We start from the raw sequence: 14,897 nt of genomic DNA on the forward strand, positions 1-14,897 counted from the left end.
TTTTAAAAATACATTTTTATTTGTCACATGCTTCGTAAACAACAGGTCAAGACTAACAGGGAAATATTTTCTTTTGGGCCCTTCCCAACAATGCATAGAGAATAACACAATGAACAAATACATAATGAGTAAGGATAACTGGGCTATATACACGGGCTAGCAGGACCAAGTCGATAGTGCAGGGTTAAGACCTAATTGAGGTAGAAATGTAGACATAGGTAGGGGTAAAGTGACGAGGCAACAGGATAGATAATAATGATTCAAAGGAGTTAGTCCAAAGACTAAGTCCAAAGAGAGTCAATGCAGATAGTCCGGGTAGCTTTTTGGTTAACTATTTAGTAGTCTTATGGCTTGGGGGTAGAAGCTGTTCAAGGTCCTGTTAGTTACAGAATTTTTAGGGCCTTCCTCTGACACCGCCTGAAATAGAAGTCCTGAATGGCAGGGAGCTCTGCCCCAGTTATGTACTGGTACCCTCTGTAGCGCCTTGGGGTCGGATGCCAAGCAGTTGCCATACCAAGCTGTGATGCAGCCAGTCATGATGCTCTTAACGGTGCAGCTGTAGGGCCTATGCAAAAATATTTTCAGTCTCCTGGGGGGGGAAGAGGCGTTGTCGTGCCTTCTTCATGACTATGTTGGTGTGTGTGGACCATGTTAATTCCTTAGTGATGTACACACTGAGGAACTTGAAGCTCTCTACTATCTCCTCTACAGCCCTGTCGATGTGGATGGGGGCATGCTCGGCTCCCGTTTCCTGTAGTCCACGATCAGCTCCTTTCTCTTGCTGACGTTTGAGGGAGAGGTTGTTGTTCTGGCACCACACTGCCAGGTCACTGACCTCCTCTCTATAGGCAGTCTCATCGTCATCTGTGATCAGGCCTACCACCGTCATGTCATCAGCAAACGTAATGATGATGTTGGAGTCGTGCGCGGCCACAAAGTCGTGGGTGAACAGGGAGTATAGAAGGGGCATAAGCACGCACCCCTGAGGGGCCCCTGTGTTGAGGGTCAGCGTGGTGGATGTATTGTTGCCTTCCCTCACCACCTGGGGGTGGGCCATCAGGAAGTCCAGGATCCAGTTGCAGAGGGAGGTGTTCAGTCCCAGGGTCCTGAGCTTAGTGATAAGCTTGGAGGGCACTATGGTGTTAAACGCTGGGCTGTAGTCAATGAACAGCATTGTCACATAGGTGTTCCTCTTCTCAAGGTGTGAGGTGGCATTGTGGAGTACAACAGAGATTGTGTCATCTGTGGACCTGTTGGGGCAGTATGCAAATTACAGTTGGACCAGAGTGTATTGGATGATGGTGTTGATGTGAGCCATGACCAGCCTTTCAAAGCACTTCATGGCTGCAAATGTGAGTGCTACGGGCGATAGTCATTTAGACAGGTTACCATGCCGTTCTTGAGCACAGGGACTATGGTGGTCTGCTTGAAAAATATACTGTAGGTATTACAGACTGGGTCAGGGAGAGGTTGAAAATGTGAAAAAATGAAGGGCACCCGCCAGCTGGTCAGAGCATGCTCCGAGTACGCGTCCTGGTAATTCCTAGTAATGCGCCCTGGTAATGCGGCCTTCTGAATGTTAACCTGTTTAAAGGTTTTACTCACATCGGCTATGGGGAGCGAGTTTACAGAGTCGTCTGGAACTGCTGGTGCTCTCATGCATGGTTCAATGTTGCTTGCTTCGAAGCAAGCATAGAAGGCTTTTATACCGAACAAAAATATAAACATAACATGTAAAATGTTAGTCCCATTTTTCATGAGCTGAAATAAAATAACCCAGAAATTTTCCATACGCACAAATAGCTTATTTATCTCAAATGTTGCGCACAAATTAGTTTACATCCTTGTTAGTGAACATTTCTCCTTTGCCATGATAATCCATAAACTTGACAGCTGTGGCATTTCAAGAAGCTGATTAAACAGCATGACGATTATAAAGGGACAATAAAAGGCCACACTAAAATGTGCAGTTTTGTCATACAACACAATGCCACAGATGTCTTATGTTTTGAGGGAACATGCAATTGTCATGCTGACTGCAGGAATGTCCACCAGAGCTGTTGCCAGAGAATTGAATGTTCAACGTCCAATGTTCAATGAGCCAACTTCGTCTGAGTCCAGCCACCCGGACAGCTGATGAAACTGCGGGTTTGCACAACCGACACATTTCTGCAAAAACTGTCAGAAACGATCTCAGGGAAGCTCATCTGCATGCTCGATGTCCTCACCAGGGTCTTGACCTGACTGCTGTTCGTCATCGTAACCAACTTCTGTGAGCAAATGCTGACCGTCAATGGCCACTGGCACACTGGAGAAGTGTGCTTTTCACGAATTAATCCCGGTTTCAACTGTACCGGGCAGATGGCCAACAGCATGTATGGCGTCGTGTGGGCGAGTGGTTTGCTGATGTCAACTTTGTGAACAGAGTGCCCCATGATGGCGGTGGGGTTATGGTATGGGCAGGCATAAGCTATGGACAACAAACAACATTGCATTTTATCAATGGCAATTTGAATGCACAGCAATACCGTGACAAGATTCTTAGGCCCATTGTTGTGCCATTCATCCGCTAGCATCACCTCATGTCGCAAGGATCTGTACACAATTCCTGAAAGTGCGTTCCAGTTCCCGCTAGTATCCAGCAACTTTGCACAGCCATTGAAGAAGACCGGGACAAAATTCCACAGGCCACAATCAACAGCCTGATCAACTCTATGAGAAGAAGATGTGTCGGACTAGATGAGGCAAATGGTGGTCACACCAGATACTAACTGGTTATCTGATCCATGCCCCTACCTTATTTTTAAGGTTACTGTGACCAACAGATGCATGTCTGTAATCCCAGTTATGTGAAATCCATAGATTAGAGCCTAATACATTTATTTCAATTTAATTATTTCCTTATTTTAACTGTAACTCAGTAACGTCTTTGAAATTGTTGCATGTTGCATTCATATTTTTGTTTAGTGCAGCTCATCTGACTCACTGGGCAGCTCGCGACTGGGTTCCCCTCTGTAATCTGTGATAGTTTGCCAGCCTTGCCACATCCAATGAGGTCATAGCGGGATTTCTTATAAGCATCCAGATTAGTGGCCCACTCCTTGAAAGCAACAGCTCTAGGCTTTAGCTCAGTGCGGATGTTGTCTGTAATCCATAGCTTCTCGCTGGAATATGCTGGAATATGTATGTACAGTCATTGTGGGGACGAAATCGTCGATGCACTTATTAATGAAGCCGGTGGCTGAGGTGGTAAACTACTCAATGTTATTGGATGAATCCTGCAACATATTCCGGTCTGTACAAGTGAAACGGTCCTGTAGTTTAGCATCCGCTTCATAAGACCACTTTCGTATTGAGCTCGTCACTGGTACTTCCTGTTTGAGTTTTTACTCGTAAGTTGGAATGACATGCTGGTAAAAATAAGCAGGTAAAAAGTTGGTAAAACTGATTTCAATTGCCCTGCAATAAAATCAGTGGCCACGGGAAGTGCCACCTAATGGATTTGCATTTTCTTGTTTGCATCTGTGCATTTATAAATGTGAATACATGCACTTACTAATACCTCAGTTGATGATTAATGTAGATCCTTATAAACCACTTATAAACCATTTAATTTTAAAGTGTGCACTATATATATACTTTCTGAGCATTTATAAATGACTTGCTCCTTCCCAAAAGCTGGCCACATTAGTAGACATTACCTAATGCTCCACGCTAGCCTAGCATGCTTAAAAACTTCTCTAGGATAGGGGGCAGCAAATTCACTATTGGATAAATAGCGTGCCCAATTTCAACTTCCTTGTACTCATCCCCAGAATATAAGATATGCATATTATTAGTAGATTTGGTAGAAAACACTCTGAAGTTTCTAAAACTGTTTGGATCATATCTGTAAGTATAACAGAACTTATGTAGCAGGCAAAACACCGAGGACTAACCATTCATTTTTTTATTTTTTTAAGTCACTGTCTGTTCAATGAGTTTTCATTGGGAAGCCAGATTTCTGATCACTCTTTTCTCAGTTCCTACTGCTTCCACTGGATGTCACCAGTCTTAGGAAATCGGTTGAGGTTATTCATTTGTGCAATGAAGAAGAAGGCCATCAGGAAGCAGTGTAACATCATGTGTACTGTTCGAGAGTTGCGCAAGACTAAAAAAAGTAGCGTTAGTTTGTTGATCTCCTGTATTGAAAACAGATAGACCCGTCTTCAATTTGATCTATTATTAACGTTTCCAAATACCTTAAGTTGTATTACAAAAGTACTTTGAAATGTTTTGGCAAAGTTTAGAGGTGTCACGATCGTCTTCGGGTGAAAGAGAGGACCAAGGCGCAGCGTGATATAAATACATTCTTCTCTTTATTAGAAGAAGACAAACGAAACGAACACTATACAAACTAAAACAAAAACCGACGACCGTGAAGCTATACAAAACAAATAAGTGCAGACACTGGCAATTTACACATAGACAATCACCCACAACCTACCTAATGACTATGGCTGCCTACATATGGCTCCCAATCAGAGACAACGATAGACAGCTGTCTCTAATTGAGAACCAATCTAGGCCACCATAGACTTACATAAACACCTACACTGAACACAACCCCATGAACTCTACAAACACCCCCTAGACAATACAAACACCCTAGACGAGACAAAAACACACAAACATCCCCCATGTCACACCCTGACCTAACTAAAATAATAAAGAAAACAAAGATAACTAAGGCCAGGGCGTGACAAGAGGTAATTTTTTAGATATTTTGTATTGACTTGAGCAAATTGGAAGCTATTTTTTTCTGGATCAACCGCGCCAAATAAATGGACAATTTGGATATATATGGACGGAATTAATCGAACAAAAGGACCATTTGTGATGTTTATGAGACATATTGGATTGCCAACAAAAGAATCTCGTCAAAGGTAATGCATGTTTTATATTTTATATCTGCGTTTTGAGTAGCGCCGGCAGGGTTGAAATATGCTACTCTCTCTTTGTTGACATTGTGCTATCATCAGATAATAGCATCTTATGCTTTCGCCGAAAAGCCTTTTTGAAATCTGACATGGTGGCTGGATTCACAACGAGTGTAGCTTTAATTTGGTATCTTACATGTGTGATTTAATAAAGTTTGATTTTATATATTTTTTTGAATTTGGCACTCTACATTTTCCCTGGCTATTGGCCAAGTGGGACGGTAGCGTCCCACATATCCTAGAGAAGTTAAAAAAAAAGGTTGTTTAATAAAAAAATTGCAGTATTTCAAATTTCTCGATTTTGCAGCTTGGATAATGGGGAAGTTAGGAGTACAGCGACACCTTCCATCCCTGGATTGGGGTACATTGTCAAGCAATATCCCTTGTCTGTCACCGCGGTGAAAACATATTGGCATAGGACTGAACTTCAAGTGAGTATACAAAACATTAAGAACACCTGCTCTTTCCATGACACAGACTGACCAGGTGAATCCAGGTGAAAGCTATTTTCCCTCAATGATGTCACTTGTTAAATCCACTTCAATCAGTGTAGATGAAGGGGAGGAGACAGGTTACACAAGGATGTTTAAGCCTTGAGACAATTGAGACATGGAAAAAATATTAAAGTGCCTTCGAACAGGGTATGGTAGTAGGTGCCAGATGCACCAGTTTGTGTCAAGAACTGCAACGCCCCTGGGTTTTTCACGCTCAACAGTTGCCCGTGTGTATCAAGAACGGCCCACCAGGCTATTCTGAGGGGGGGTTCTAATCACGCCTGCTCCCGCTCTCCCTCGTGCGCCAGGCTCCCAGCATTACGTACTCCTGCCACCATCAGTACGCAAACCTGCCTTTCCCCGTCACATGCATCAGCGTATTATTGGACTCACCTGGACTCAATCACCTGTTTTTTACCTCCCCTATATTTGTCAGTTTCCCACCTCTGTTCCCCGCTGCTGCATTAATTGTCAATTGTCGATGTATACCCGTTTGCTGACGCTGCTCCTGTCTTCTCTATCTATTCCTAATTAAATGTCAACTCCCCGTACCTGCTTCTCCACTCCAGCGTCGGTCGTTACGGGTTCCTAATGTTTGTTTGGCATAATCAGTGTGTATAGTGCAGATTAGGGGCTGCAAAGTAGTTGATTAATAATTAGTCAAGGGTTTATAAGGATTTACGTTAATCATCAACTGAGGTATTAGTAAGTGCATGCACTCACATTTACAAATGCACCCATTACCAATTCATAAATATCCCATTCATGAAATATTATAAATACATTTAAAAATATGTAAATAAATGCTCAGTCAAAATATGAATCAACCAATTAACAAATGCCTTATAAATAATCAAAAGAGTTGACAATAACTCCTTTATAGCTGGTTTATAAGTACATTATTAATAATTTACACATTGTGAACATACTATGATCAAACACCTTATTATTTATCTTATAAATCAATAATACATAGTTTAAAATAGCGTTGATAAATGCGTAAATGACTTAAAATATTGCTTATTGACTTTTACAAATGAAGAACAATGATTAATATATGGTAAGTACACTTTATAAACTGCTTATAAATGGTTTAATAAGGAGCCTTAATATAAAGTGTTACCACAGCTTTTCGAGGCATCACTTCATATTCACTAGCAAAGAGCCCAAGTGGCAATTGCAATGCCCTTGCAAAGGTCAAACAGCTACCCAATCTAACTGTTGCCAAACTAAAATATGCATGCAATCACTCTCTGTCATCTTGGTCTGGTGCAGTACGACTAGGGAAGCTGGGCAGTGATGGCTTTGAGCGCTAACACTCACCTCTCCTCCATGGTCACATGCACTCAGCATCACCCAGAAGGACAGCAGCTGAGTCACCGGCAGCCAGCTGGCCAATTAACAACAACAATCATTCCAACCACATTTCCATCTAGCTTCTGTTTGGTTGTGAGATAACATTATAGTGTAGGAGATAACTATTTTTTATTTTAATTTATGTTTTATAAACGATACAAAACATACACATCCAAATGAAAAGGTCGTACAAACATCAACTACATCACACCTGCCCAGATCCACAAGCACACACCCCCATATCCAACGCCCGCATGATGTTTGAGGTTAAATTATTTAATTTTGTCAATGTTTGGTTTTGCAGAAATGGTCTAACAAGATGAAAAGGAAAACGTTCTCTTTATTTCATGATTCCATGTTCTGCGTGAGCTACTGTAATTCAGACATATATCAACTATTATCTAGGTTTCTCTTCCTTAACCAGAGATGTGTGAAGACTAGAGATTGCTTACTTTGCCGTGCATGAGGAGGCGGATGGTGAGGGTGACATTGAGGCCGCCCTCTGGCTGGACTTTGTTGGGTTCCATAATGGGAGTGGAGGTGAAGAGAGGAGGAGTGTGGTCGTGAAGAGGGTTTCCTCAGGAATGGGAGGAGTGTGATGGTACAGAAGCCAGCCAGTCACCTGGAACACAACAAGGAGATACCAACATACCCAGAAAGGTTAGGTCATTCAATCAGCTAATCAAAGTTTAGATCGAGTGACTGATTTTAGACATGAGTACCCAATTCTTCCATACAGAACACGACAATAATAACCATTCATGTTGGATTCCAGATAATTTAGTACATAAATGTAATTTCAGTTTACATGAAGGAGATTGTCTATAATAACATTTCAAAAAGTCAATTTAAAATCTAATTGGGTTTCATTCCAGCCATGTACTGAAATAGCTGGAATTGACTTTGATGCTGGTCTAATCTGCTTGAATAGATATGACGGATCATCTTCATGAGAGTTTATAACACAAGAGGGAGCACCTCTCAAACTGTATTCAGGACAGGCTTCTCAGATGTTGTTACAAGTAGGATCAAATGAATCAATAAGAAAAGTTTTACAACGAACACATGAAATTAGTGACCATCCCAAGTAGATCTCAACTCAATCGTACACTTGCCACTGTACTTTTTTCAAACACCTTTAACATCCGGTATGGCAGACAGACTTCTCAGCAAGAGGGGGTTTTCAGTGCACCAGTGCTGGAAAGTGATTTAAAGCCACAGTCTAAAAATGATTTCAGCAGCCTTGCTAAGATCCTATAATCATATTTCACAGGACTGCGCTGAAGCTCAAATTGCATAGTGACTGCAAATCCATCACCTCCACACTTGGCTATGAATTTCGGGAAGGGTTGGGGAGTAACTGATTACATGTAATCACTAACATGTAATCTGATTACGGAAAACAATCGCTGTAACATTAGTTATGTTAACAGTTAAAATATTGTAATCAGATTACAGATACTTTAAAAAAAAACTAGATGATTACTTATTGGACTACTTTTACATTCAGAAGGGATGTTTGTGAAGGGTACTGAGTTTGCATAATCCAAAAGTTATGTTACTGTTTAAAATGTTGGTCAGGTAACTAGTTACTGTAACAGAGAAAGTAGCCTACCCAACCCTGATTAGAAAGTAGCCTACCCAACCCTGATTTCGGGGCTTCCAATTTTGACTTCCTCATTTAAGTACCTGGATCAAAGTACAGAAAAAGTGTCCAAGCTCACCTGAAGTCAATACAATGTAGCAGCTTACATACACTACATGACCAGAAGTATCTGTACACCTGCTCATCAAAAATCTCATTCCAAAATGATGGACATTTATATTTAGTTGGTCCCCCCTTTGCTGCTATAACAGTCTCCACTCTTCTAGAAAGGCTTCAACTAGATGTTGGAACATTGCTGCGGAACCTGCTTCCATTCAGCCACAAGATTATTAGTGAGGTCGGGCAGTGATGTTGGGCGATTAGGCCTGGATAGCAGTCGGTGTTCCAATTCATTCCAAAGGTGTTTGATGGGGTTGAAGTCAGGGCTCTGTGCAGGCCAGCGAAGTTCTTCCACACTAATCTCGACAAACCGTTTCTGTATGGACCTCGCTTTGTGCACGGGGGGCATTGTCACGCTGAAACAGGAAAGAGCCTTCCCCAAACTGTTGCCACAAAGTTAGAAGCACAGAATCATCTAGAATGTAATTGTATGCTGTAGGGTTTAGATTTTCTTTCACTGGAACTAAGGGGCCTAGCCCGAACCATGAAAAACAGCCCCAGACAACTATTCCTCCTCCACCAAACTTTATAGTTCACACTATGCATTCGGGCAGGTAGTGTTCTCCTGGCATCCGCCAAACCCAGATTCGTCCGTCAGACTGCCAGATGATGAAGCTGATTCACTGCTCCAGAGTCCAATGCCGACTCTGTGGCTTTACACCACTCCAGCCAACGCTTGGCATTGCGCATGGTGATCTTAGGGTTGTGTGCGGCTGCTCTGCCATGGAAACCCATTTCATGAAACTGACGACGAACAGTTCTTGTGCTGACGTTGCTTCAAGAGGCAGTTTGGAACTCGGTAGTGAGTGTTGCAACCGAGGACAGACAATTTTCACGCACTTCGTGCTTCAGCACCCGGCAGTCCCATTCTGTGAGCTTGTGTGGCCTACCACTTCGCGGCTGAGCCGTTGTTGCTCCTAGACGTTTCCACTTCACAATAACAGCATTTACAGTTGACCGGGGCAACTTTAGCAGAGCAGAAATTTGATGAACTGTCTTGGTGGAAAGGTGGCATCCTACGACGGTGCCACATTGAAAGTCACTGAGCTCTCCAGTTTGGGTCATTATACTGCCAATGTTTGTCTATGTAGATTGTATGGCTGTGTGCTCGATTTTATACACCTCTCAGCAACGGTTGTGGCTTAAATAGCCAAATCCACAAATGTGAAGGTGTGTCCACATACTATTGGTGTAAATACAGTGGTTCTTAATTTTGACCTATAGTCTCGTAAGGAAATGGCCCCTTCGGAAATGTTGTGAATTCATAGGCAGGTCTTTTTTTAGGTTTTGTTCATTTGTAGAATGAAAAAGTGTGCCAAAACATTCTAACTGAACATTTAAGAAAGGATGATTGATATTTAAAATGTGTCTTTGAAAGCATAATGGTGCAGCATTACTTCCTGCTCATTATTCCTGAAGAACATCCATTATCCATTTCTGCCTCCCAGACACAGTGACACACACACCTCTACTCTAGGCCATACAGCTCTCTTTGATACAGCGGCGGAGCACAATTGTGTTCCGTTTTAATGGGTCATGTGGGTCTTTGATCAAGGGATTGAGAGACTGGAATGCGCCATCCCCCTCGATAACTTGCGGCTGTTGAGGTCCACCCAGAGTTAGCAAGGGGCAGGGCATCATGCTTTGACACAGATGTGTGGACATGAGTCATTGATGCAAAGATATATCAAGTTCACACACACATTTTTGTGTGATTGAGTTTAAGTGTGTCTGATAGCGCGTGAGTGTATGTGTGCATGCGTGTGTGTGTCGCATGTCTATGCCTGTGTGGGTATTTGTGAGCATAAGAGATAGAGATAAAAATATGAATAGATAGGAAGAGGGTACATGGATGAGTGCTATGATAACAGCCAACCAGTCGTGCTCCCAATCTTCCAGCCCAGTTTATATTGCATAAGACACTATTCCAGGTTAAAATTAACTGGCAAGTAGACAGACATAAACCCACTCTGATGTCTTGGTGAGAGGCATGCCACTGTGGCATCAACGAACCTGTGCAAGGTGCACACTGACCAGACAGGACACATTATACACCAAAACATCCCTCTCTCTCTCTACCCAAAGTCCCTACAAGGCCCGTTTTGAGACCCAAGGGACACTATGCAAAAGAATGGGGCATTGCTGTACAAACATGAAATAGACTATTTGTTGGTTTTCTTCATCAGTGGATATACAGGAAACATGCTGGATAAGGTCATTGAAATTGGTCATCGAGGGAACAAAATACACAATGTTTTCCTAAATAAAAATATTTTTTCCCAGCTTCCTGCTCCACAGACAGTGGAGCATGTTACAGTCAGTGGAAGTCACCCCTTACTACTCCCTCCCGGCCGTTACCACTGCTTTCGGCCATCTGTGTTTGCCTAGCTTTCTGGTCCGTAACCACTGCAGTTCCTTGTGTGGAATTCACACATTCATATATCAGAGTAACACTTAATTTGCAAGTGCTGGTCATTTTTCTATTCAACCCCATATCACTCTCTACCACCCATCACCACTGCCCTTTAGAAACCTTTTATGTGGCAGCCACTCTCTCTGGTTGTCTTGACATGCTGACCAGCATAGTCTTCGATATCAAACACAATCACGCTTCATAGCTGGGGCCAGATTTGAACCTCCGACCTCTGCCTAAAAAGCAAGTCGCAGGGTTGGGGTAGGGGCTAGGGGTCGTTTCTGCTGGACGGGCCATACATTTGAATACGCTTCTAATTTAGAATGATAATCCAGTCCCATTGCAGTATATGATACATAAAAATGACATCTATTGTTATAATGTTATTTGTATTGTGTGTAATTTCATGTAATTTGCGTATTTTCCTTGTTGTTATCAGGAGCATTATCTCTCGTGACGTGTGATGTAGAAAGCGGGTCAGGCTTTCCGCTCAAGGGCTTTCGGCCCCTTCTTTGTTGCTAACTGTTAAATCTAATCATGCTTAATGCCTGGTCAAACTGCTACCCAAATTGTATTTTTTCCGTTTACTCTCATTTGTGTTGAAACTGAAATTCTGTTGACAGTATACATGTAACCACACCAATCTACACCAAATCCCAATTACATGAAATCACCTGGGACTGGGAGTCAAGTAATGTAACAATTTAATCTGCAAAGATCACTATTGTTGTAAAATAGTCGCTTCTTTTCTAGTGAGGGGTTGTTACAATCACCCTCAAAGCATATAAACAGCAAAGTGTCTTTGATTCATAACTAGTTCTCGTTTTTACTGCTGTTTTCATGGACATAGCGAGTCGGGACTGTGTTAACAACACATTTCCAGCGATGCAGACTTAACCTAGGGCTATCATCTCTTTTCTCCATACCAAAGAACCCAAACATGACCCTTCTCACTAAACTGTCTCGATAAAATTTTATTTTTCAAATTGAGATCATGAATCGAAATCTAACTGAGACCACAGGCTCTTTTATTAATTTGTTTGAAACTGGGAAATGTTTTTTCTATCCTCACCTGATAGGAAAAATATTGTATTTGAATGAGCTTACTATTGCAAGAAAGTAATCTATCCACTATCAAACTATTCAGTGGATCAGGCAACGTAATGAAAATAATTCAGGCTCCCTCCTCAAAAATAAATTATGAATAAAGTAATGAGACAAGCAAAACAGGGAGATGACCGTCAGTAGGCTTGATTATCTCTGAATGCTTTATTATCTCTGTAGCATAACTCAAGAGGTGGATTTTGACAGTGTATTCTATTGGTGGTCTGTTCTGCACCATTCGATGTAAGCCAATGAGAAGGCTGTTTCCTGACAATTTTGGTGAGATTTTGTAATTGTTGGAGTCGAGGTAGATCAATTGACCATGCTTTAAAAAACATTGAATGCCACGCAGTATTTCACAAAATAGTAAAAATGATCTCCTTTATTTCCAAAAATCATGGAAATCAAATAGCCACCGTATTGCATTCGATCTTAAAACCTGGCTGACAATTAGGATAGTCTACGTCCACAGATCAAGTTCTTCTAGGCTGAACTCAAGGGAACTTGACAGAGAGACCTGGCTAGATCGAGAACCATGATTTATCGTATTAGCCACATCACTACTCCTGTCAGGGGATAAAAGACTGCAGTGTAACAGGAAGTGACAGTGTTAATTAGCGACACTGTTGCTCATGTGAGATTTCAGGGTAAATTACCGACAGGGGGCATGGGGCCTTTTCTCCCCTCCTCTCAAAAACCCTCCTCAGCCATAACCCACAATGCACTGCATACAAGAAGAGACAAAATAGGATCAAAAAAGGAGGTGATGATGAAAAAGTAACAGAAAGAGGAAAGGAGGAATGTGGGGAAAAGGGTGCTCGGGGCTACCATCCTGCTTTCTCTCCACTCCAAATGGTGGTTTCTCTGAAAGGACAACACAGATATTAGCAGAAACGAATTGCTTTCCCCCCACACACTCAGTGTAGACAGTCCATTCAGACAGAATATGAAAAGAGCGGAACTACTTTTTTCGTGCAGACAACTCATACATGTACCAAACAAAGCACTTCTATTAAGGAACGCGTAAACTGAGCTTGTTATACACTGGAGGTGGCAAATACCTTCCTCTCCTTGAGCAATGAACTACAGATAACTGCCGAAATAAAGGAAACTCGTAAAGTGTCTTAATAAGGCGTTGGGCCACCACGAGCCAGCACAGCTTCAATGCACCTTGGCATACTCTATTGGAGTGATGTGAAACCATTCTTCCACGAGAAATTCCATAATTTGGTGTTTTGTTGATGGTGGTGGAAAACGCTGTCTCAGGCGCCGCTCCAGAATCTCCCATAAGTTTTCATATGTGTTGAAATCTGGTGGCTGACGGCCATGGCATATGGTTTCATAATTTTCATGCTCATCAAACCATTCAGAGACCACTTGTGGATGGGGACATTGTCATGCTATGGAGACATAGCCATAGTAGCCAAAATAATGGCTTGCCCAGCATTTTGTACATGACCCTAAGCATGATGGGATGTTAATAGGTTAATTAACTCAGGAACCACAACTGTATCACTCATTTACTCAAGCTTTTCCATTATTTTGTCAGTTAACTGTACATTATATGGCCCACATAAAAATGCTATACCATCAGGCTATATTTTCTGGGACTCATGCCACTCTTTCATAAATATCAGATGTGAAATGGCGATGAAAATTCAGTATATGAATGGTATGTCACATGCGCCGAATACAACATGTGTAGACCTTAGAGTGAAATGCTAACTTACAAGCCCTTTTCCTGTAGTCCGCAATCATCTCCTTTGTCTTGATCACATTGAGGGAGAGGTTGTTATCATGGCACCACATGGACAGGTCTCTGACCTCTTCCATATAGGCTGTCTCATCATTGTCTGTGATCAGGCCTACCACTGTTGTCTCGTCGGCAAACTTAATGGTGGTGTTGTAGTCGTGCCTGGCCATGCAGTCATGGGTAAACAGGGAGTACAGGAGGGGACTGAGCACACATCCCTGAGGGGCCCCCGTGTTGAGGATCAGTGTGGCAGATGGGTTGTTACCTACCCTTACCACCTGGGGGAGGCCCATCAGGAAGTCCAGATTCCAGTTGCAAAGGGAAGTGTTTACTCCCAGGGTCCTTAGCTGAGTGATGAGCTTTGAGAGCACTATGGTGTTGAAATCTGAGCTGTAGTCAAAGAATAGCATTCTCACACAGGTGTTCATTTTGTCCAGGTGGGAAAGGGCAGTGTGGAGTGCAATAGAGATTTCATCATCTGTGGATTTGTTGGGGCAGTATGCAAATTGGAGTTGGTCTAGGGTTTCTGGGATAATGGTGTTGATTTGGGCCATGACAGCCTTTCAAAGCAGTTCATGGCTACAGACGTGAGTGCTACGGGCCGGTAGAAAATTACGCAGGTTACCTTAGTGTTCTTGGGCACAAGGACTTTGGTGGTCTGGTTGAAACATTTTGGTATTACAGACTCAGTCAGGGACAGGTTGAAAATGTCAGTGAAGACACTTGCCAGTTGGTCAGCTCATGCACGGAGTACACGTCCTGGTAATCCGTCTGATTCCGCGGCCTTGTGAATGTTGACCTATTTAACGGTCTTACTCACGTCGGCTACGGGGAGTGTGATGACACAGTCGTCCGGAACCGCTGATGCTCTCATGCATGTTTCAGTGTTGTTTGCCTCGAAGCGAGCATAGAAGTAATTTAGCTTGTCTGGTAGGCTCGTGTCTTATACTCGTAGCTGTGCTTCCCTTTGTAGTCTGTAATAGTTTGCAAGCCCTGCCACATCTGACGAGCATCGGAGCCGGTGTAGTATGAT

The 14,897-nt window shown here is 42.5% G+C and overlaps 1 protein-coding gene across 5 annotated transcripts in view; it reads right to left on the minus strand.

Moving 5' to 3' along the window:
• The window catches only part of pcbp3 (poly(rC) binding protein 3), a 155,499-nt gene that overhangs the window by 57,942 nt on the left and 82,660 nt on the right, over positions 1–14,897 (minus strand). For 3 of the 5 annotated variants that reach the window (XM_039015109.1, XM_039015108.1, XM_039015106.1), the window contains exon 5: positions 7,282–7,451. In XM_039015109.1, the coding sequence (XP_038871037.1) occupies positions 7,282–7,356 (75 nt within the window). In that variant the 5' untranslated portion in view covers positions 7,357–7,451. Of the gene's footprint in view, positions 1–6,796; positions 6,864–7,281; positions 7,452–14,897 lie in introns of those variants that run through there. The other 2 variants (XM_039015105.1, XM_039015104.1) reach the window with 1 other exon arrangement.

The sequence above is a fragment of the Salvelinus namaycush genome, chromosome 19, assembly GCF_016432855.1.
Source record: "Salvelinus namaycush isolate Seneca chromosome 19, SaNama_1.0, whole genome shotgun sequence".
Lineage (NCBI taxonomy): Eukaryota > Metazoa > Chordata > Actinopteri > Salmoniformes > Salmonidae > Salvelinus > Salvelinus namaycush.